General features: G+C 33.7%; 6 protein-coding genes across 14 annotated transcripts; 5 read left to right on the top strand and 1 right to left on the bottom strand.

Moving 5' to 3' along the window:
* The first annotated feature begins 4,571 nt into the window (after window positions 1-4,571).
* On the top strand, window positions 4,572-5,385 carry LOC105174125 (ethylene-responsive transcription factor 1-like). Its single transcript, XM_011096127.3, has one exon. It carries the CDS (start codon window positions 4,663-4,665, stop codon window positions 5,236-5,238), a length of 576 nt encoding a protein of 191 aa, XP_011094429.2. The 5' UTR covers window positions 4,572-4,662; the 3' UTR covers window positions 5,239-5,385.
* A 3,164-nt stretch (window positions 5,386-8,549) lies between these two features.
* LOC105174117 (ethylene-responsive transcription factor 1) lies at window positions 8,550-9,368 on the top strand. Its single transcript, XM_011096116.3, has one exon. It carries the CDS (start codon window positions 8,683-8,685, stop codon window positions 9,244-9,246), a length of 564 nt encoding a protein of 187 aa, XP_011094418.1. The 5' UTR covers window positions 8,550-8,682; the 3' UTR covers window positions 9,247-9,368.
* A 2,285-nt stretch (window positions 9,369-11,653) lies between these two features.
* LOC105174107 (ethylene-responsive transcription factor 1-like) lies at window positions 11,654-12,564 on the top strand. The gene has a single exon (XM_011096104.3). The coding sequence runs from the start codon at window positions 11,815-11,817 to the stop codon at window positions 12,448-12,450; it is 636 nt and encodes a 211-aa protein (XP_011094406.1). The 5' UTR covers window positions 11,654-11,814; the 3' UTR covers window positions 12,451-12,564.
* A 624-nt stretch (window positions 12,565-13,188) lies between these two features.
* Window positions 13,189-14,046, top strand: LOC105174099 (non-specific lipid-transfer protein 1). Its single transcript, XM_011096092.3, has 2 exons — window positions 13,189-13,675; window positions 13,893-14,046. Exons 1-2 carry the CDS (start codon window positions 13,332-13,334, stop codon window positions 13,900-13,902), a joined length of 354 nt encoding a protein of 117 aa, XP_011094394.2. The 5' UTR covers window positions 13,189-13,331; the 3' UTR covers window positions 13,903-14,046.
* A 1,497-nt stretch (window positions 14,047-15,543) lies between these two features.
* On the top strand, window positions 15,544-16,339 carry LOC105170372 (non-specific lipid-transfer protein 1-like). The gene is made up of 2 exons (XM_011091112.3): window positions 15,544-15,969; window positions 16,073-16,339. Exons 1-2 carry the CDS (start codon window positions 15,629-15,631, stop codon window positions 16,080-16,082), a joined length of 351 nt encoding a protein of 116 aa, XP_011089414.1. The 5' UTR covers window positions 15,544-15,628; the 3' UTR covers window positions 16,083-16,339.
* A 143-nt stretch (window positions 16,340-16,482) lies between these two features.
* Window positions 16,483-23,503, bottom strand: FUS5 (Proteasome component (PCI) domain protein). Of its 9 annotated transcripts, none has more exons than XR_002287541.2 (10): window positions 23,119-23,503; window positions 21,643-21,718; window positions 20,444-20,532; window positions 19,756-19,845; window positions 19,422-19,466; window positions 19,250-19,320; window positions 18,498-18,636; window positions 17,787-17,898; window positions 17,358-17,420; window positions 16,483-16,846 (listed from the first exon to the last, which is right to left on the bottom strand). XR_002287541.2 is itself a non-coding variant. In XM_011091139.3 (10 exons), the coding sequence occupies exons 1-9, from the start codon at window positions 23,275-23,277 to the stop codon at window positions 17,399-17,401; spliced, it is 783 nt and encodes a 260-aa protein (XP_011089441.1). In that variant the 5' UTR covers window positions 23,278-23,503; the 3' UTR covers window positions 16,483-16,846; window positions 17,358-17,398. The 9 variants fall into 9 exon arrangements, 8 of the variants coding, with proteins under 8 accessions (XP_011089441.1, XP_011089455.1, XP_020551363.1 ...); XM_011091139.3 differs by having other exon boundaries at window positions 17,787-17,878; XM_011091153.3 differs by lacking the exon at window positions 17,358-17,420.
* Between the last annotated feature and the right edge of the window lie 198 nt (window positions 23,504-23,701).

The following is a 23,701-nucleotide window of genomic DNA, read 5'->3' as shown; positions in this document are numbered from 1 at the left end:
ATTAATTATAAAAATACTACAATAGCCAGCACATGCATGATTATCAACGTCACTCTAATTAACTAAAAAACTACTAATTAGTAAATCAATTAAGGGTAAGTTGCAACAATCTTCCGTTAGATTTGGCATAATTACAAATACCCCCTTGTTATTTAGAAAATTACTAATATCCCCTGATTTTAACGGTCATCAAACAATTAATCCAATCCGTTAGATTTTCTTTTATTTTTTGTGTTAAATTGGTCAAAATGCCCTTATTGACTAAAACTTATAAATTGATCTATTTTTAATTTTTTTTATTTTTTATGAATTAACTGGATAATTTTTTATAATCTTTAAAATTTTTTCATCCTCCCATCCGATTTTTTTATAAAATTTTATTTTTTTAAAAAAAAAATACAGTAGGAGCAAAGTTGTCATTTTCATAACTTCATCCAAAAATTACATAATTTCATCAAATATCATGGGAGTATTTATATTTTTTCAAACAATAAGAGATTTTTCATATTTATGTCAAATTTCATAAAAGGTGTTGTAATTTACCCATAAATTAAATGTGCCTTCATGGAACCTAGCTACCACTAGAAGAATTATAACATTTAACTGCAGTTAATTGTCATGGTTAATAACAAATAGCCGTAGCAAATAGTTATTGACCACGCCATGCAACAGTTGTTGACCGTGGTTTTAATTGCGAAGGTGGCTAGAACACTTGCCATGGCTAAAAGTCATTGCAAATATTTTGACTATGACTCTTAGTTGTGGCAAATAATTTTTTCATGGTGAAAAAACTAATTTTTCGCACCAGTTTTATTTAACCGTAATTAATAGTAGTCATTACCATGATTTTTAGCCGTAGTCATTAATATTATAGTCAATAATAATTTTTTTTCCTAGTGTACTTACTTCAAATTATTGCTTAATTATTGTTTAGTTTTCTCTCTGATCAGCACGCTACAAATAGCAACAATTATTGGTTGCAACATAAACATGATACGAAAATCATTCAAACCCCATACTTGCAATTAATTCTTGAATAATTCTATTTTTTTTGCAATATTCCTTCTCAGTTCGATTCGTCCCATAAAGAATAATGGAGGCAGCAGAAAATACGTTGAAATTTGATGTGGGCTTGTTCCAATCCTTACAAACCTTTCGTTCTTAGCGACTTCGGTATAAAAAAGAATAATTAAATTATGAAAATTTAAAAAATAAAAAATCAAAATACTTTAAATTACGAAATAAAAAATATATTAATGCTCTACACGTATTTATAAATCGATGAGCAACCAACTATCATAAATTAATTTATATACGTACATAAGGCAAATGTACGCACACCGATCCATCATGAGTTCGGAATATTAGAATTTGAATTGCAATATTCATCCATCAAAAAATATGTGATTTTTAGTACAAACAAAGAGATTTCAAATATAAAATCTGTCTAAATCAAATTTGGCGAACTCAATCAATCACACATGAGGTTAGTTACACTAATTATTTGATTGCCATTTCCTGAACTATACATTACTCATATACTAATAATTTATATATGTGTGTGACTTTTATGAATATCATTTAAAATAAAAAAAATATATAAAGTTTTATTATTTAATAGAATATATATAAAATACAAAAGAATATTTAATTTATAAAAAAAATTATTATTGAAAGATAATGGGAGAGTGGGTTAGATGGGTGGATGAAAATTTAATAAATTAAATAAAATATTAAAATTGACATATCAAAAAATATAGTATAAAAATATATTATACTTAGAGCGCGTTTGGTTCATATAATAAGATTGGGCATGATAGAAATTGTGTGGGATGAGAAATTGAATGACACTTAATCCCACCTTTCATTATATATTATTTGGTTTGAGGTATTTTATGTGTGATATCTCATATGATAATATAATATCGTATTTGATTAAATGGAGTATAAAGTATAACTAAATGTAAAAAGACTATTAAGGGTATCTTTTTTTAAGTTATTTTTATTTTTATATTGTAGTTTGTGAATGATTGAAAAAATCTAAAAATTATTTATTGAAACAAAAAATTTAAAATAAAATTAATTTGTGAAATATTTTTTTTTTCTATACTCATAAGATACATATTTCTAAATACACATTCAATTTGACAACTAATTAAAACTCAAGTATTTCTTAAAAGTTCCAAAAAAAATAAAGTAATATTTTTTATTTAATTATTATAATTTAAAATATAGTTTTTTAATCATTTAGGAAACGAAAGAATTATGAGAATTGTTTTAAACAAGTTATATTGTTCACGGAGAAAAGAAATAGATAGATAGAGAGAGAGAGAATCCGATATTAATATCAGACCCTAATAATTTCCACTAAATATGTGATTATGCATGATATTGATAAATAATTTTATCATACTTAATCATATAATTAATCAAATGTGGCCTTACTGAATTACTTAATTAGGGTTAGGGAAAATTAAATTTGGGTGAGATTGTCGCTTCTCTCAAGATATTTCCAAAACCTATTCTATTATCAAATTATATATTCAACTAATTTATTTTGAGGAGAATACTTTAATTATTAAACACGTAAACCAGTAAGTACGTTTTCCTAAAATAAATTTAAAAGTAAATGTCAACTCATTGGTAAAAAAACAATTTTCGATTATTATTAATTTTTTTCTAATAAGTCGATTACAACCATCAATATCGAATATCAAGATATATCAACTTGCAATAATAATAACAATCATATTATACCATTTATCAACGTCGTATAACTGTATAGAATTAATACTTACTGTTAATATTATAAAATCAGACTTATTGTTAAAATAGAAACATTTCACATATCAGTAGAGTTATGGGCCTCAACTTCATCAAATATATAAATATTTTTGTATTTTCACTTAATACATTTTCCCTAATAATTGACTGGCAATTGGTCTTTTACATTTGACTCCAAGACAATTAATTAAGGATACTTGTTGTTGGTAATAAATTAAATTAAAAGTTGAAGTTTTCGATGTCTGAGACCAACAATTAATTTTTTTTTAAAATATATATATATTGGCGAAGCATATAAACTACGTGGAGTGTTCCTTTTGGTTCACGTGTGTAACCCAGTGGCATTGGTGTGAACACTAATATTATACCATATACTTAAATTTCAAGAATCTATGGACAGATCATTTCCTAATAGTTTAATTCCCTCCCAACAATATTTAATTACCCAAATGCAACTCACCAAATTAACTAATACCCTACATCTCAATTTCAAGTTTCTTGAATAATTTCTTTATAATTTATTAAATATATTTACACTAAATTCTTTGCATTATTTTGGAATATATTTTGTCGAATCATGGTGATTTTTGAATTTTTAATTCATATCAAACAATCCAATTATAATAATAATATGCATGTACAAGAAAAGAAATACAAATTTAGTTCATTAATTTACGGAGGTAGCAATTTTGGTCCTGCATAAATTAATTTTCGTAATTTAATCCTGTACCTTTAAAATTTTGGCAATTTTCATCATTTTTTGGCGAATTTGGCAGAAATTTGCATGTCACTTGCACATGACCCAATTAAAATGTAATTTTAGTCTTGTAAGTTAAGAAAAGTTGGCATTTTTAGTCAAATAACTTGGGAGAGTTGGCATTTTTTTGTCATTCATGAACTTATTTACAGGGCTAAAATTGCAAGTAAATTGGAATTTTCAGTAAAATCGACCGAAAAAGGACTAAAATTGCCAAAATTATAAAGTTACGAGACTAAATTACAAAAATTAATTTGAATACATAACTTCCTATAATTCAAATGTAATCACACATAACTTCCTATAATTTGAAGAAATTACATTTAATATTTCTGAGATTAGCTTATATTTAACAAATTAATAAGTTTCCTTACTAGTCAAAATTCATTGAATTTGATGATTTTAACAAAAAAAAATTGAATAAAAATTCATATTTACCCCCAATTAGTTTAAGATGGATTTATTATAAGTCAAATAAATCTTTTAATGGTCAAATTACCCTCATACGTTAATGCATCTTAAAGAGGTATATTTTCACTATTATAAGATTAGTTTAGTCACAAAGATTAATTTGACCGGCAAGTCAATCGAGAACAAATATCAATTTTCCTGTATTCTTTTTGCTAATACCAACGAATTAAGTGAATTTGATTAATGACGAACTGATAGACCTATTTGTCAAACAAAAATATAAAAAAATTATGTAATAATTCTATCAAATTTTAGAAGAAAAAAAAGTATAATTATCCATATATGTAGCTCTATATCATTGGATGTCCCACAGTGCTAGGGAAGTTAGTCGAGTTCGTACTATGTATTGATTAACAAATACTCTACTCTAATTAGTTGAGACGATAAAAAAAGTAGTACAATAGCACGATTATCAACGTGACTAAAATTGAATTATCAAGTTGGAAAAATATATGTTCCTTCAACGAAATGACTTCAGATGCAGTTTTTTCTCTCTCATCTCATGCCCTCTGCCTCTATATATACCAACCATTCATCGTGCCGAAAACCAACTCAAACCCCACGTACTTACAATCCCATTCTTGAATAATTCTTCTACTTCTTCAATTGTCCTAATTCTAAGTTACTTCGTTTCGTCGCGTAAAGAAATAATGGAATTTGCACATAGTATGTCGGGTTTTGATGTGGGCATGCAGCTCCAATCCATACAAGACTTTCTTCTAAGCGACTCCGATTTCTCACTGGATTTTCTGTGGGACAATGCGACCCCAGTTCTCGACGACAGCGAGAGCTCGACGTCGCAAATGGTTGATGAGTTGCTGAGTAATAGTAGCGACGGAGGAGAGGTCGTCGAAACACCGGCCCAGCGGAGTGTTAAGGCTCCGCCAGTGGAGTGGAGGCGGTACAGAGGCGTGAGGCGGCGGCCCTGGGGGAAGTTTGCGGCGGAGATAAGGGACCCCGTCAAGAAAGGCTCCAGAATGTGGCTGGGGACTTATGAGACGCCGGAGGAGGCGGCTTTGGCTTATGACAAAGCCGCGTTTAAATTGCGCGGGTCGCGGGCTCGGGTTAATTTCCCGCACCTTGTCGGGTCGGATGCTCCGGAGCCAATCAGGGTGACTAAGCGGAGCCATGCGATGTCATCGGACCAGCCAACAACGTTGTTCTCATCACCTTCATCGACAGAAACCAGCGTTTCTCGGAAGAAAATGAAAGTGGGTTTGGTCTAATTATTACAAATTAGTTAGGGTTTTGTTTTAATTGGTAACGGAGGTTGCAAATTGCACATCAAAACTCGGACCCGATTTACTGCTGCACATTGTAATTAATTAGTAAATCAGTTGGTCTTTAATGAATGTGAATTTCATTTCTTCCAACATTAGTCGATAATTTCATATTTTCATTCAAAAATTACATAATTTACTCAAAAACCAATTAAGTATTTATAATTTTTTAAATAACTAGCGAATATTCATAATTACAATGATATTACATTGCCAAACATTGTTATAATTTACCCTATTAATTAATTGGATGGCTTTAAATTGTTCCATCAAGCGTTTGTTGCTATATCAAAAATTATATTTATCAAGAATAATACAACTCAAAATTTTATAGAAGGACAATAATACACTAAAAGAATATAATTAACGACAAAGTTATGATAAATAATCACTAATTGCACGTTCCGAGTTCCAATAATTTTTATTTTATCATGATTTTTATAATTTTAATATTGACAAAATTTGAGTAAATGTTATCAATAAGTATAGTTAGAGAGGAAAAATTTGTTCATTAAGTTGTCATCAGTGACATATATATATATATATATATATGTATGATGCCAATTAATTAAGTTACAAAAAATCTAATTGGTACTATAATTTCATTTTAATTCTTGTTTTTTAATTAAAAAAGAAAAAGAAAAAAAGGAAAGAATCGCCTACCCAGCAATTGTCATGATGCTAATTATTGCCACATAAACAAACATACATCACATGTTCTGATTCAGCACTATTTCATCTTGTATTTTATATTATAATTAGATTTTAATAAAGAACAAAGAAAGCAAAAGTCCAATTTTTCCGCTCAAACTTTGTTATATTTCATGATGTCGTGATGATAAGTCCAGTAGTTTGTCAAAAAATTCATAATAGTCAAAATCGTTCTACGCCTCGGCATTTCTTTTTTATTTATTGATCAAATTTTATATACTGTTTATTTATTAATATAATTATGTAATTATTTCTTTTATTAAAAAATCTTAAATCGAGCTTATAAATGCTGGAGACTTCCCTTTGCATCACGTGTATATCCCTTGTGACCTGCTGCGGACACTCAATGCTTTGATTCGTAGAATCTTAAGAACAGATATTATTTCCTCATAGTTTGTTCCACCGATGTCACACAAATACTAATTACCCACTTGTACCTGAACTCAACCTGTTTACGTACTAATAACAGCTTTCTTTATGTCAATTGGATGTTCCAAATTGCGTACAAATAATTGAACTTTGTATATTGATTAACAAATAAGTTTGAAATTATATATGTAATTATTGTTTCTATAAGGAGACAAAAAAAAATAAAAAACTACTTTATATATATAACAATGATTAATAGTTGCAAAAATATATGGAAAATAAAGGGAAAAAATGAATATTTACTCTGTTAAATTTTTATTCTCTAAATTATTTCAATATCAATTTAGCTCAAAAAATTTTAAATTTTTATAATATATTTAGTTCGATTTAGAGTTTCATAGCCAATTTTTTGCAAACATTGAAAATTTGACTAGATACATTGCCTGAAAATTGTAAAATTAGAGGAATTTTGTCCATGCTGATAAAATTGATGATTGGGTTTTTTTAATTTTAAATTGTTATTGCATCTTAATTTTCTACGTACATTTATATGTATGAAAATTACGTCAAATTTAGTAGATGTAATGCCAATTTCAAATAAGTTGGAAACCGGACAGCGATTTATGACGACTGAAGCCCAGATCCGTAGGATTACAATGCTTATGATGTTTGTTGAGGATCCAAAGAAACTTGATAGCAAAAACCAACCAAAACAGTAATTCCAAGGCAAATTTTAGATCCAATGGGACTCCTTTGAGTATGAACTAATAATATAATAAATGCAATACATTTGTGATAAAGTGATTAATCCCATATTAAGTATGATATACTGACTATGTGATTGGTTTGATTCCATCAAACTGATTTGTGCAAGAATTTTCCCAATTCAAATGCTTATTTCACAAAAAACAAGCTTCCCACCATATAAATTCTTCAATTATCCCAATCCCAGAAAAAGGAAAAAAAAAATGAGGGTAGAGTACTTGTAGCGGTGATCGCAATTCTCGCTATAATTTCACTAGTTGCACAGCGGGGCCAGGGCGTAACCTGCGTCCAAGTTGATGCTGCTTTGGTGCCGTGCATCAATTGCCTCACTCGACCCGGCAGAGATAGCCCATCTCCGGCATGCTGTTCTGGTGTCAAAGCCGTGAAAGACATGGCCCAAATGAGGGCCGACGAAAGGGCTTGCTGCAGACAGCAACGCTGAGTTGAACCAAGTGCGGCCTTCAGATGGACATCCTTGTTTCTTGCACCATCCACTCGACTTCCGTCTTCCAGTTACTTTTTTATGTTATTTCCGTTTAAAATGTATTAATTTTCTTCCATACATATATAGTTATGAATCTGGGTAAATTGATGCTGATTTTCTTTTATTTTTTATGATGATGATGTTGACAGGAACAGGTTCAACTAAGGCAAAATAGTCAGACACCTGAATCCATCCGTGCATTGACGGTAGGCTTCGACTTTAATTGGTCTAATTTGGGAGTAAGCTACACTAAATTCATTATTATATATCACTTAATACATTTCACAAAATAACAAAATTGCAACTACTTGCCGTTTTAAATATATTTAGTTCCAATTTTATTTCTTGTCTACAATGACATAAATCTTATTAAATTACTTAACGAAATATATATACATATATTAAATCTTGAAAATAAATAAATTAATTAAATTAAAATATTATTATGTTCTGAGACCACGCGGCTTGTAAAATATACCGGGGAAGCATCCTGGGGGCCTTCCTTTTACGTCATGATGCGCTTTCACTTCTTGTCCTGGTGTGGATATTAATTAATATTCTACTCACTACTTTAGTGCGACCGGATCTGAAGCAAGATTATTTCCTCATAGTTTATTACATCCCAACAACATTAATATATAATAATCACCCACATGCAACATCAACCTAATTAACTAACATTAATATATTCCGATATGTATCTGTCGTGCATGTCCCACAATACATAAATAATTGAACTTTTCAGGCCACAGCCTATTGTACATTGATTGACACATATAATAATAAAAAAATAGTATAATAGTATGAATATGAAACATGATCAAATTATTTTAACAATAATATAACTGAAAAGATGAATCTTCGTGGAAATGTCTTCCAGTTATTGCTTATATGGATGCGCACTCTCCATCGCTTTATATATATATATATGTATATGTAGCAACAAAAACATACGAAAATCATTCAAATCCTATACACTTAACAGTCCATTCTTGAATAATTCTTCTACTTCTACAATTGTCCTGATTCTGAGTTACTTCGTTTCGTCGCATAAAGAAATAATGGAATTAGCAGAAAGAATGTCTGAATTCGATGTGGGTTTGCTCCAATCCATACAAAACTTTCTTCTTAGCGACTCAGAATTCTCACTGGATTTTCTGTGGGATAATGCGACCCCAGTTCTGGACGACAGTGAGAGTTCGACGTCCCAAATGGTTGATGAGTTGCTGAGTAATAATAGCGACGGAGGAGAGGTTGTCGAAACACCGCCCCCGCGAAGTGTTAAAGCTCCGCCAGCGGAGTGGAAACGGTACAGAGGAGTGAGACGGCGGCCCTGGGGAAAGTTTGCGGCGGAGATAAGGGACCCCGTCAAGAAAGGCTCCAGAATGTGGCTGGGGACGTATGAGACGCCGGAGGAGGCGGCTTTGGCTTACGACAGAGCCGCGTTTAAGCTGCGGGGGGCACGGGCTAGAGTCAATTTCCCGAACCTTATCGGGTCGGGTGCTCCGGAGCCAATCAGGGTGACTAAGCGGTGCCGTTCGCCGCAGGATCCGGTGATATTCGATTCAGCTTCATTTACAGAGATGAATGCGGGTCGGAAGAAAATGAAAGTGGCTGTAAATTAATAATATATTAAATTTAGGGTTTTGTTTGAATTAGTAATAAGTAGGTTACTATTCTTGGACCCGATTTACGATTTCACATTGTAACCTAATGAATTAGTAAATCAGATGGTCTTTAATTATAATTAGTGGGATTTGTGGATAAGTATTTTTTCATTAACTAATATAATTGAAAGCCCTAAATGGAGCTCCAGCTGGTTTCAATTTCATTCCCCAATTAATATAAAAATTCCTCCATTCCAAAAACTAGATAACAAATCAAATCTAAAGTCCTATTTTCAACTCAACATGATTATGTTGAGTATAATTTATTTCCCTTTTGACACTAAAAATGAAAAAATAGAGATTTTTTTGATTAAGACAAGAGGTTCAATTATATTTAACTCTGATTATGTTATATCTATCCACGCGTCGCTCATGCTAAGTTTGTTTACTCATCCTCTAAATAAAGTTATAAGTTTTTTAAAATATATTATAAAATATTGGAGAGTTTATATGTTCCTAGCTTTAATGTAATTTATAAATTCTAAAATAAGATATTTGGAGTTCATAACTTCTTTTTTCAAAAAAAAAAAAAAAGTAAAAAGAGTTGTTAATTTATTTTAAGATATTTGATGCGTACAGGGTTCAACTACACCACAAGAATCAAATAATCTTTATGAAAATTTTAAAATTAATGGGGACTAATTTGTAAAATACTGGATTGAGCTTGTTTCTTGGCCTGTCAAATTATAAAGGGTAAGGCCAGTCATGGACTCAATATTTTGCCCACAGGCCAACAAGGCTTGACCTGCTGGGCTGTTCGGTGAGGACCCACTTTTGTAAATTTATTTTTTAGAATAAAATCTATTATCTTGTAAAATATATGTGTTTATAAAATCTATCAAATAAGTTTAGTCAAATACCCTCTAATTTTGTTCCCTTTTTCTCTGCACATTTTTTAAATTAATAATTTAACTGAACATATTATCAAAATGGGGCGAGAGATGTTTGGTTTAATTCACACCTGATGTGAGTCAAGGTTGCATAGACCTTGAGAAATTGCCAAATTCCAGATGAGTGTTGGAACCTAAGAAAACGAGCAAATGCTTGATTTATTGCAACCTTAGATCTTCAATATCTAAGTCAATTAAGTGCATGATCTAAATAAAATACAAGTATATTCTCTCAAAAATAATAATAACAACAACAACAACATGTCTTAATTTCATGTTGTACAAAGTATTTGTAAACTACTTATACATATCCACATGTCAAAATCTCCTCTTTTCAAGTGATTTATGAACTAGCACTCGTAATTCTTGGTTAGATCAACAAAAGGGTATGCAAATTTTAGTCCTATTTTAAAAGTACATACACATCCATATATATATATATATATATATACAGCGACATACATAAAAATATTAAATCTTGAAATTTAATTTTGGATTGTAAACTTTATAACTGGACTTCCCGGAAAGATGTGCAATTATGGATTTGTGTGCCACAATTTCATAAATATTGGGGAAGCTGCCCTCCTTTCTTCGTTTTAAATCACGTTTATATATATCTGGACATATAAGATTCTCCTCAATATAATAATAAGATGTTTGAGTTAGATTGACGTGGATATTAATATTCTACTCTATACTTTTATTCCATATAATCTACAGCATCATATTATTCTCATCCTTCCAATCTGGAGCGAAATATAAAAAATATCAAAAATTAAAAACCGAACTATGGAAAGAAATTATATTTGTTTTTGTAATATATTTGTATTTGTGTGAATAATTATATCTATACTTTCTAATCTATGATTTATTTACAAAAATAACTTTTGTCTTTTAAAAATTACGGATATACCCACTAAAAATGTTAACTTTATTTACACAAATCACTATTACTTTATAAAAACTTACACGTTTGCCCCCGAAAACATCAATACCATTACAAAGACCCCTGTTTTTCGACTTCCATACATAATTTCTGGAATTATGCAAAAAAAAATAGATAATTTGTGTAATCATATCATAAACCAAGAATGTAAATATAAATGTCCCTTAAAACTAATAAAAAAAAATATCAATTATGATCCATTATTTATTTATTTATATTATTAAATAAATATAATAAAAAATTATTTTGTATCTACACATATATATCGAATATGCTGTGTGAAATACCGATATGAATATCTGTCGAAGTTATTAGTAATGAATTCCAATATCATGGGATGTCCCACAGCGCATAAACAATTTTCAGACAGCATTATTGTTGCTAATATATATATATATATATATATATGGACAAAGGGAGTAGTACGTTAAACTACAAGTAGGTGATATAAAGAAGTATTGATTTCAACGTGATTAATATTATGATTTTTATAATAAAAGTAATTATATTGATCACGAACTTGCACAGAAATTAGAGAGAGAGAGAGAGTAGAGGTGGGTACTATTAATCATTACAAAAGCATTCAAACCCTTATTAGGATTAATCAACTTATTAGATGCTTAACCACATTTCCTCATAATTATTCCTTCCTGTGTCGATCCATCCGTCCTAGTACATTACGAAACAACTATGGAGTCACAAAATACATCAGAGTTTGATCATGTCTCCTTACTCCAATCCTTACAAACTTATCTTCTCAGTGACTGCGACGATTTCCCTCTTGATCTCTTGTGGGATAACGCCACCCCAGCAGTTATCCACGATGAAGATTATTTGTCGCAAATGGTTGAGGACTTGTTGAGTGATAATAGCAGCCACGGAGGAGAGGTAATAATGTTCGGAACACCGTCGACGACGCAGAGTGTTAGTAATAATAGCAGCGACGAAGGAGAGGTTGTCGAAACACCGCCCCGGCAGAGTGTTAAGGCTCCGCCAGTGGAGTGGAGGCGGTACAGAGGAGTGCGGCGTCGACCGTGGGGGACGTTTGCGGCGGAGATGAGGGATCCCGCCAAGAAAGGCTCCAGGATATGGCTGGGGACGTATGAGACGCCGGAGGAGGCGGCTGTGGCTTATGATCGAGCTGCTTTCAAGCTGCGCGGGTCGAGGGCTCGGGTTAATTTCCCGCACCTTATCGGGTCGGGTGCTCCGGAGCCGACACGGGTGACTAAGCGGAGGCATCATCATGCGCCAGCAGCCTTGGTTTCACCTTCATGGGCACAAACAAATGTGGTCCGAAAGAGAATGAAAATCTGTAGTCCAAAGTGAAATATTTGGGTTTTGTTTTAGTTAGTGATGGATAGGTGCCGACTGTTACATTGTCCTCATTTCGCCACAAACTCTGAATATTTTATGGGGTAAATTAAATGCACATTTTCTAAATTTAAGTCTAATTACACAAACAACTGATCCTACATTCAGAAGAAATTTGTGTAAATTTTATCTCTGAATAATGAGGGTACCTAATTGTAATTTTATAAAAGATAATAAATGTTTACCTAATTAAACATAATCTCATGAACTGTGTAGATTTAGTTTTCCTGCATGTATTATGGGGAAAAGTGTTTGTCTAATCCATGACATTAATAGCAAAAGAAAGAAAGAAAGAAAAGATCTAAATTAGATTGTAAGAGGTAGTTAAAAATTAAAATCAAGAACATCGAATTTGTATTATATATTGCATTTTGAAAACTTTTTATTCAAAATCAGGTTTGACCTAATAAAACCAATTAATAAACTAATTATATATATAGTAAATATAATCACATTTGCAAATATAATATACATATCGTGTGATTGATATACACTTAAAATGTATTGAAATCGGTGTAGTAAATACTTAAAGTTTTAAACTGTATATAAATTAAACGATAAATATATTGTATTCGTTATATAATTGGTTGGACTTAGAGTTTTCCTTATATCCTTGTCATGTGTAGCTATTTATGGAAGAAAGGAGCTTCCATGACATTTGATTGCAACAACAGCATTATAGCTACTCAAAATTCTTACTTCATTAAAACAGACTTCGCCTTATAAATACCTTATTCAGACAACCCAACCTCAGTATCTCCTAGACATCGTGGTTGATCGCATTACTCTATTACCACTTGGTTGCTCAATTTCCCAGAAGAAACTAACAAGAAAAAATGAAGGCCGCCGTCGTCGCTGTGATTGCAATTCTCGCTGTAATCGCAGTGTTTGCGCAGCCAGGACAAGCTGTATCCTGCGGCCAGGTCGACGCTGCTTTGGTGCCGTGCATCAGTTACCTCACCGGACGTGGCGGAGATAGCCCATCTCCAGCTTGCTGTTCTGGTGTCAAAGCCGTGAAAGACATGGCACAGACGACGGCCGACAAGAGGGGTTGCTGCAGCTGCATCAAGGCTGCCGCCAACCGCTATGCCGACTTGAAGGACGCGGCAGCACAGAGCCTTCCCACCAAATGTGGCGTTCAGATGGACATCCCTGTTTCCCGCACTGTCGACTGTGACAAGTGAGTATTTTTCAACATATAATATCAAATTATTCAATTAATTTAATTATATAACAAGTGTATTACACTCATTACTATCGTAATTGACATATAAATTTTGAAAAAAAATCAGCAATTACATAAATCAAACTGAATTCGAACAAGAACTGTGTACAATGCAATAAAATTTGAACTGACTAACTACTCGTTGCTGTTCTTTTTTTATTTCTTTTTGCAGGATCAACTAAGGTATGGATGCAGAGACACTACAACGGAGAGAGGCGAACAGATTTATATTACGACATTCCAATAAAAATTATTATGTAGTCCGATTTTGTTTTTCGAATGTAGCTAGGTAGCTACTTTTACATGTGAAAATTAAGGTTCCTTCCTGCAGCTTGTAATATGAAGCTGAGTTTTTCTTGGCCAAAAATTTGCCAGAGATAATAAAAGCAGATCTCTTCTTCCGCAACTTTATCTAATACATAAAGTCGTATAGTTTTACATTTACATATTTCATGTTCACGTACAAACAAATGCAAAACGAACTGTAAAAATAACAATAGAAATGGAAACAAACAACGTTAAGTCTCATTGTGTACGAGGCTGTCTAAGTCATAGAGATAGACTGCAGTTTCATTCACCTCAATTGCAATAATTAAGATTGTTAAAGGAGTTGGGGAGTTGCTGTAGCTCTAATCAGTTATAAAGTTATGAGAAGATGCTCATCAAAAAATATTCACAAACCATCGTGTAATAATAGAAATTGAGATGACTCCCCTTAATTTTCTTCCGATCGAACCGGGAGAAATTTTATCTAAGTCTTAAGGGGGGCGGGGGAATTATGATCGACCAATAAAAAAACAAAGTACCATAAATCACATCATATCAGCACAGCTATTGTAGATTTTATCTGTAATTATCATATTGTAAGATTCATACTCAACATGTATTAAAAATTTTCAATGTTGTTTAGTTGTGAGATATATTCGCATATAGAAAATTATACTTTCGGAATAGATGTCAGAGCAAAAACCGCTTGGTACTAAAAGTCCCCCAAATTTGGATTTAGACTAAAGATCTTTTGGATGCAAGAAAATGGTTTAAAGTTAAGAATTTCAAATAATTATAGTTTTGGGTGAAATTAAAAGCAGTAATTACATTTTTCAATAAATGGAATGTATTGATTTATGAATATATCAATATAACTAAATTATAATAAACTCGCATGAAAATGAGACAAATCGGTGAGACTCAAATCCATGACTTAGAATTAACGAGACCTCAATATTAACCACTAAATTAAGACATAATAATTGGTGATTGAAAAGGTGTTGAATATGAACAATAAAAGATTTTATAATCCGCTATAATTTAGGATTATTAAACTAATTAAGCAGGATGGATATTATTGCTAGTCAATTGTTCTACAGATCCATATATAGTGATCTTTATTTTATCAACTTATATATGTCAGGTATAAGTTTACTCAATTTAAATGCATGGATTATATTCTTTTAAAAATCTGTCTTACTGAATATTGACGTGAATGAATCATTCTGTCCTCCCCGAAACCACAAATACAGCCGTCATCTCCCAAATCCCGAGATCCAAATGCAAATATCTATCTAAATTTCGTCGTGTTTATGTACTGAATAGTGATGATGAAGCATCACACAAACCCATGCAATTGCGAATGAAACAACGAGCAGAAAAGTGGAGCAACTGTGAAGGAGATAAGAACGGTTTCAGACCCTCATGATCATCATTCCTATTTCGAGCCACGAAGATGACATCTGAGAGCAAAAAAGCAGCCAAAATAGCATAACAGCAGCTGGTAATGCTTATATTAACGAAAACAGATTAACAGACTCCAAAGAGGTTATAAATACCCCCTCTTGGAACACCAAATCCAAGCAAGCAGAACACATAATCTCGAGCAATAATTCCACATTTCCGCATCGCAAAACAAGAATGAAGGGTGGCATTGTCGCAGTCTTGGCAGTTTTTGCCATTGTCTCACTCATTGTGCAGCAGGGACAGGCTGTGACCTGCGGTCAGGTGGATGCTGCTCTGGTTCCGTGCATCAGTTACCTCACCGGACATGGAGATAGCCCATCTCCAGCATGCTGTGCTGGGGTGAAGGCAGTGAAAGGGATGGCCCAAACGACAGCCGACAAGAGGGCTTCCTGTGCCTGTGTCAAGGCTGCTGCCAACCGTTATGCCGACTTGAAGGATGATGCAGCTCAGAGTCTTCCCACCAAGTGCAATGTTCAGATGGATATTCCTGTCTCCCGCAGCGTTGATTGTGACAAGTAAGAGCAATTATGCATAGTGTGTCTCTTAGAATATAAGCTCTGATGGGGGTGTGGTTTTTGGTGATCTGAGACTCAATTCTCGTTTGGAATTTCGTTGCAGGATCAATTAAGAGGAGGAAGAGCCGAGAGGTAAGCAGCAGCAAAGTGGATTAAAATGCTATTTGTATGCTAGTAAACATAGTTCAGGAAGAGTTCGGGGAGAAAGAATAAAGGGTTCAAGAACCTGCTGCGAACTAGTGAAGATCTCTCGTTTGAGCTTTGCTTAATTTTCAAGTGAACTGAAATTTCTGCTTCCGAATAAGATTTCCTGGGTGTAATGGCTGGTTTACCTGGGTATAAAAAACTTGCTCATACTTGAGTTTTTTCACCCCCAATACGTTCTGAACCCAGCACCCTCAATTATAAACTGTTAGTCGTATACTTCTGCTGATGCTAAAACTATAAAAAATTTTGAAAAAAAAAGCTTGCTCATGTTTTCTTATCAAAAACTTGCACATACTTCTGCTGATGTGATTGAGAAAAGTTTAAAGCAGTTATTGGATGTTGTACCAATATACTTCAATCCATACGTTCCTATATGTGAACAACCGTAGAAACATGAGCTCTTAACTGTCTGTTTCTAATCACCAGCCAAAAGAAATAATAAGAGCTTACATGTTTCCCCTTGAACTCATAAAACTACACGTCATTATATGCCAAAGAAACAATGAAAAGGGGCCACAACTTTTCCTTGGCTTCTAAAGATGATGAATCAGAATCCAATAGAACAGAACTCTCCGGTCTGACTCTGTGCTGCGGTGAGCTCAGAACTCGGAAACTACCCATTTCTCAAGGACATGAACGTAATTCACTGGTCAACCAACCTACCCGGCTTCTGGAAAAATAGATATTTAAAGGGATCAGAATAGAATACCTGACAGACTATATTCAGGAATTCCAACAATAATGTTTGTGGACATGCCCGCATAATATGAGCAGCCATGAAAAGATACCACACAGTTATCCACATAATCAAAACAAGCACAAATTGGAGTGTGGGTTGAAAGGACCAAGGGATAAAGAGCGGAGGAAGACAGATAGAATAACCAATAAACAATTAATATAAAGACATCCTACGCTAATACATCATATTATCTGTTTCCACAATGACAATAGGTTGCATTTGAACAACTTCCATAAGTCCATTAAATGTAACTAGCCGCATCATAAAACCAGATATTTTCCTCATCAAATCAAAAAGAGAATTTACTGAGGTTTATAAGAGCTAATGTTGTCAATTTCAGGTCCAAATTTTGTTGACAATTTTGATGCAGTTGGATTGCCCATCTTCAAGAGCAGCAATCTTGTTTGTTGGGATGCCATGAATCCAAAAAATGGCAAGTTACCTAACCACTTGACCCTATGATCCCCTCTTAATCATATCTTCTCAACCTATGGGATGTCGTCTCCTGCACATTATTCAAGTCAAACAAGACATCAGAAATCTTATGGATCTTGACAGTAGTCATAAATTCCTACATAGTGCAAGAGATTCTCCTCTTAAAGATGATAGCTGTCTAAATTACTGACACTGTGCCCTGATCCCCTCTTCTCCTTTCTCACTGAATTAACGGTATGCCACTTGAGAAACATAATAGCGGTAGAGAAGAAAATATGTAGGGACCGAAGGACCTGGCTGTCTAGATATGTGCAACTTGTGTTCCAAAGGGGTGACAGAAGGCTAAAAGGACTAGGAGACCATGCCAGTACCATATTACAGGTCCATGAAATTCATAGCAGAATCCTAAAGTGGAAGTATGGATTTCGAAAGCTACCTCTTCGGGCGGCTACTACGATCTTCCTCAAAGTCCATTACTCCACCATGTTCAGAAAAGATCTCCTCATGCCCTCGGAACTCAACGTCTGCCTGCTCACAGTTTGTAACTTCTGCCACAACGTAAGTAAGACACATCGACCAACATATCCAGAGATTAAATGCACACTTGTCTTGTAAGTGGAAAAGGAAGATTCCAAAAACTAAAATCAAACACAGAGGTCGCCACATACAGCCAAACCAGGTACGTATATGCAATCAAAGGATAATAGGCTAAACGTCTAACCCATTCACCTTCGAAGTCTTACAACTACACAAGCAATTATTTGGCCCATCTAACATGAGAGAACTGATAAGAGACGGAAGCAGAGCTATATGCCAAACCGCGCATATGCAACTTAATAAGCTAAACCATTTACATTTGAAATCTTACAGGCAAACAAGCAATTATTTGGTGTATGTCTTTAGCGAACAGATAAGAGGCAGAAGCTTGCGGACTAGACTGAAAAACTTTATATGGGAAAGATCCATAATTCAAGCTCACTAAATTTCTAAAGTTTTACTGGAAAGTTAGCATAAGTTAGTTCCATTGGCGTTAAAGTTAATTACTATTGTTATCTTGAAAGTTAATTGCTTTACAAAGACGAGCATTGTGAACATAAGAAAAAACATTGAAATAGAAAGCACCAAAAGAAAGTCCACTTTAACTGACCTTCAAAGACAGCGTCTTCTTTACTTCTTCCACCCTTTCATCCACCTCCTTTTTGTGCTTCTTGTCTATCTCACTCATGGTATCTGCCCATTTGATCTTCTCTTGAATTGAGACAAGAAGATTTTCTGATGTAGATAGCCTGTGAAATTGTACCAAATGGATAAGAAAAAATTTGAAGGGAAACTGAAAATCAATAAGCAGCATAAACATATGAGGAACAATGACGCGCATCAAATTTCTAAAATTAGTGATCAACAAGGATCTCAAACAGGCTTTGCCAGGTAGAGTTTGCACAAAAATTCCAACGCATTGGATATAATATGACTTCATAGCAGTTGAAATTTAAGACCAATTTTGGGACAAAATTCAATACCAAAAGGTTGATGAACTCAATGCAGAGCAAAATTGCATATATTGAGGCAAAGAAGAAACTGAGTATATATGCATGTGATGGTAGTGGCAATGCTTGAGTGAAAAGTACTGCCAGGTACATTTAATAGAATCATCATCTATTCTTCAAAGAGGATATTGAATCTGAATTACAAGAGTTTGTGCCAGTTTTGGGCACTACTCTTTTCTGGTTGAGTTTCTTTTATTGTTCCGTCGCACATATAAGAAGAAGCTCCACAGAAAGAAAATATGCTGGAGACAGCTCAACCTATTGAGCCCTATATATTAGCGAACTCAGAAAGTTATGCAAAAAATTATGAACTATTAAATTAAATGTCAAGAAAATTAGGCAGAGAAACTACCAATTCGCTAGGGTCTGAATCATACTACCCAACTGTCCAGGTCTAAGATCCCTCCCTGCTGCAAATTGAACCTACAAGTTCACTGAAAGTTAGATAAGCTACCAATTACAAGTCATATAACAGCTAAACAACAGGAAAAGATTAAACTAGTCAAAAAATATTAAGGCAAGACCTCAAAGCATCTCCGCAGCTGATCCAGCTTTCCTCTGACGATCCCCTGTCCACGACAGCAGCAACAAGTTAGACGATTTGTCATCAGAATTTCCTCAATGAAGTGCCTCCAACTTTACACTCAAAATTGTAGGACAATTAATTAACAAGCATAAAGAAATTAGAAAAAGCCCAAAAAAAAAAAAAAGAAAGAGGAAGAGAAGGAGAGTTCGTGAAAAGGTAGCACGACCACTATGGCCAATGGCCAATGCATGCAATATCTACTGCAAATTCCTCCTATGACATAGGCGGCGTTAAGTATCAAAGCAGGGCAGAAATGAAAAGCAGAGACTTACCACATACATACAGTCATTGATGAGAAAATCTTCCAACTCCCGAACATTTGTAACATCCAACTCCTGCATCAATAGATCATAGGGCAATACCTATGCAAAGGCCAAGAAAATGCTTAAGAGATTAAGCATTCTGAGAAAGGAGAACCACCACCAATAAACGCATATACAAGAATGTGTTTGAAATAAAACTAAAAAAAGATGGAACGAGGATCGGTTAAATAAACTTAGTTATACAACAGGGATACAGATAGATGCCATGGAACAATATCACTCTTGTCCTAAATATTTACAACTAAAGAACAGTAGAATAGGCAAGCATTTCTTGTATGAACTAGAAAAGCAAGTCTTGATACTAAAAACCAAAAAAAGGAACAAAAGAATAAGACCAGGAAATACCCAGTAGTAGTTTTAGTATGTAAAGCTTGGCTAAAATATTCCAATATGTTCTTTGAAACCATGCGGCAGTTTAATAATTGTTAGACCATTTTACAAATTTTAATTCACACATAAATTCTTTTACAGAGATATTCACCATCTTGCTCGTTCCAACTTTAATCATAAAAACACATTCCAAATTTAAGGGAAAACCTAGAACAAACAGTGGATGGATAAAAATGGGTGAAGGGAGCTCCAACATTTGTTTAAATACACACTACGAAACACAGAGAAAGTATACATGGAAAGCTACCTTGTTTGTCTCTGCCAGAGTAAGCACAGTCAGCTGCTTCAATTTGAGGACTTGATCAGGAACCAATTGTGGAAGACGGTCAGCAGCACCTGTATCACAATAGAGAGGAAAATCTAACTCCATGGAAGAAATATCACAAAAAGGGCACTCAATGTTATATCTTATATGCACCACACAACTAAATACTTTTGACGACCTGGATGATCTTGTCGCAAGTCTTATATTTTCATGATGACATAATGGTCCGGTCAGTTTTTCCTTTTTTTTTTTTTTTTTTTTAAGCAGAGCAACTAGTAAATATTTATCACATTTCTTAATGTAGTCAAGGAACAAAGATGATTATAACACACTTGAAAAACACATAAGCACTGAGAAGAACTAATCAGTTAGTTTTGATGTTGCTTCAGGCATAGAGCTTTTGATCAGCATGAAAATCCATTATGGAGGTTTTTGTATTATGTAATCAAGTCAAAGTTAGCCTGACCATGTGAAACTAGTGCATTTGATTAGTGACTGCAAGCTGTTGCTAATGAAATTTACTTCAGTCTCGCATAATGCATTAGAGGCCTCTCCAGCAAACCTAGAAAACTGAGTTAGGTCTACCAATTTGAAAAGTCCAGGTGTCTCCAAGATATTCAGGTTTGAGTTGTGCAATATTTTCACCACCCAGTCAAAGAGAAGAGTCCTTTTTTAATACACTGAAATCATTAATCCATGATCCCTAAAGTAGACAGAGCAACTTATCTAAGAAAATCTTCCAAATAAGTTGCAAGTAAACATGCAACATCAGGAATAAAGACTATCATGCATAAGCTTTGGATGGTCAGCAGTTCTTACCATTAAGATTTTAAATAAATTATTACTATCATTAACAATACAGGGACAAAGGCATAGAAAACAAATTCCGGTTCCAGCATTTTCAAAGTCATGAACACCTATCAGAGGGGTTGCATTTATTGCAGACAGAAAAGGTGACTGAGCTGCTACTTTTAAAAATTACAGTAAGCCAACTATTTTCATCAAAACACAGAACAAAAACTGAATGTTGAAGCCATTCCAAAGAGAAAAAGGGAAAACCAGGAGAAACTGATCACAGAAATGACTTAATGTCCAAATATCCATTCCATTTACTATGTCAATAATGACGCAAAAATCGCCAATCAGTAGAAGGATGATCATTAAAAAGACTAAATGCTTACTCTTATATTCACTCCATGTACCATATGCAAACATGCGTAGCAAATCAAGCGAAGCGCTATTCTCAGTTCCTTCAAGCTGCACATAAATCCGTACACTCAGAAATGCTTTAAAAAATATAAAAAAAAATTATGCTATAACAAATAATAATAACTTCAAGCATAGACATAACAGAAGCAAAAAACTTCTAATTTGATCATTTCTGATGTTTATTGGATATCAGTCCACCAAGCTCAAGGATTGTAAGAAATACAAATTTCTTCATATATTAGTCAAAGTTTGATGTTTTCACTTCTTCGACTAAGATTCCATAAGATACTTTGGCATACACGCTAAGTGTAATATGATATTATGCCTGTTACAGTAAAAAATAAAGGTACCCATCTTCACCAAAAACCCCATAACATGTCACCAGAGATCTCACTGTGAGTTCCAAAAACATTCAGAACTGAAGTGGATATAATAGCAATTGACTCATAGGCATCAGGATGTGAAATTTTTTGAATATATTGTAGCATGTGACTCATAGCATATGATGTTATTGTAGCATATCTATATAAGGCTGAAAGACTGCACAGTTACACTATACCAACCCGATGCAAACTGATCATATCGATCTGTCTGTTGTATAATGAAATATTCCAAGAAAATAAAGTCTAGGCCAATAAAGAGATCCTTATGTTACAAATACTGAAAATTGTTATCAAACATTCTCCATATCTCAAGAGGGTTGGCTACGTTTTCTTCCAACAGATGCCCATTTTGAAAGAGGCTACCCATGGATTCTAATGTCATTTGTATTACATTTGACCATCCAATTCTTTCAAGCACACAATAACTCAGTCTTCCAAGCTCTACGGTGAATCATAAGATTCAATGGCTACTAAACCACATCCTTGAATATGTGCATGCAAATTCTCATAATATAGTTTTTTGTAAGTGTGCTGCTTAAAGAGAGAATGAAGAGTTCATCACCACTTCCTGTTAAATTCCACTATCTCAAACCAACGATAACATCGTTGAGAATGAGAAATCTTCTAATTGAACATATTCCTAATCAGCTCATCTACCCATGGCAAAAGAATTTATTATATTTGGAGTTGCTTCTCTAAAACCCTCATCTGCATACTCCAAGTGCAATTTCCTCCAAATTATTTTCCACATCAATTTCTTGTTATAACTCTGTTCCATTTCAATCCTACAGGATATACATACCCATGTATGGTAATGATACCCCAATTAAATCAGATAATAATTCAAGCGAACTAAAACGCAAAACTGCTCAAATACTTGAAATCACAAGCCCCAATCTAATCCTAAATGAAAAACAAAAAGTACCAGAGTAACGGGGCACGCCAAAAGCATTACCAGTAAAACCCTCCAAACCCCACTAATACAACAAAGTTAATTTATTCACTATCCAGAAAATAAAATCAAAAAAAGGGACCACAAATACAACAGGAACACGTGTAGTATACCTCGAGGACGTTCGAAGCGGCGATAATCTCGGAGAAAGCAAAGAGCGAGGGATGGGAAGTAGCCTCAACGATGACAGTTGAGAGCGCCGTACCCTTGAGATTTGACGCCTGCTTCACAAAGTAGTCTATGTGCTCCGCTTGCTTTTGCTCAATGTCCATATTTCAGATTCCAAGTTTCTACCGATCCACAGAAAAAAAATGTTGAAATTACAGCGGATTTGCGCGTATTAATTGTCTCTATAGAAAAGCGATATGTGTGTATATATTCAACAAACCCCAGAGCATTGAAAATCTAGGGTTTTTTCCTTCCCCTCTTTCTCCTTTTTCTTCTTTTTCTTTCTTCTCTTTCTTTTTTGGTTTGGGTTACACGAAGGTTTCTTCCGGGATGGATCCATGGATACAAATACAATTGAGCCCGTAACTATGGGTCGATTGACAATTCACCCCCTGAACAATGAAATATTATATTTATCACCCTTTTTACAAAAAAAGTAAAGCTTACACCTACATAATGTGAATTTTCCTCTATATTTTTTAGAAACAACTGCACCGCTAAGTTTTGGTGTAATTATACTTTAAATTC

This window comes from Sesamum indicum, linkage group LG1 (genome assembly GCF_026168435.1).
Source record: "Sesamum indicum cultivar Baizhima isolate 11 linkage group LG1, ASM2616843v1, whole genome shotgun sequence".
Taxonomy (NCBI): domain Eukaryota; kingdom Viridiplantae; phylum Streptophyta; class Magnoliopsida; order Lamiales; family Pedaliaceae; genus Sesamum; species Sesamum indicum.
The sequence above is the reverse complement of the archived record's forward strand: the minus strand, read 5'-3'. Positions and strand labels throughout refer to the sequence as shown.

Bases quoted from the DNA above. Each gene is read 5' to 3' on its own strand.
- LOC105174125 (XM_011096127.3), top strand. From the start codon at position 4,663: ATGGAATTTGCACATAGTATGTCGGGTTTTGATGTGGGCATGCAGCTC.
- LOC105174117 (XM_011096116.3), top strand. From the start codon at position 8,683: ATGGAATTAGCAGAAAGAATGTCTGAATTCGATGTGGGTTTGCTCCAA.
- LOC105174107 (XM_011096104.3), top strand. From the start codon at position 11,815: ATGGAGTCACAAAATACATCAGAGTTTGATCATGTCTCCTTACTCCAA.
- LOC105174099 (XM_011096092.3), top strand. From the start codon at position 13,332: ATGAAGGCCGCCGTCGTCGCTGTGATTGCAATTCTCGCTGTAATCGCA.
- LOC105170372 (XM_011091112.3), top strand. From the start codon at position 15,629: ATGAAGGGTGGCATTGTCGCAGTCTTGGCAGTTTTTGCCATTGTCTCA.
- FUS5 (XM_020695688.2), bottom strand. From the start codon at position 23,277: ATGGACATTGAGCAAAAGCAAGCGGAGCACATAGACTACTTTGTGAAG. The intron at 20,533-21,642 runs GTAAGCATTTAG...ATTGTGATACAG, and splicing joins TACATGGAGTGAATATAAGA to GTGCTGCTGACCGTCTTCCA. The intron at 16,847-17,786 runs GTAGCTTTCGAA...CTATTTTTCCAG, and splicing joins CGTAGTAGCCGCCCGAAGAG to AAGCCGGGTAGGTTGGTTGA.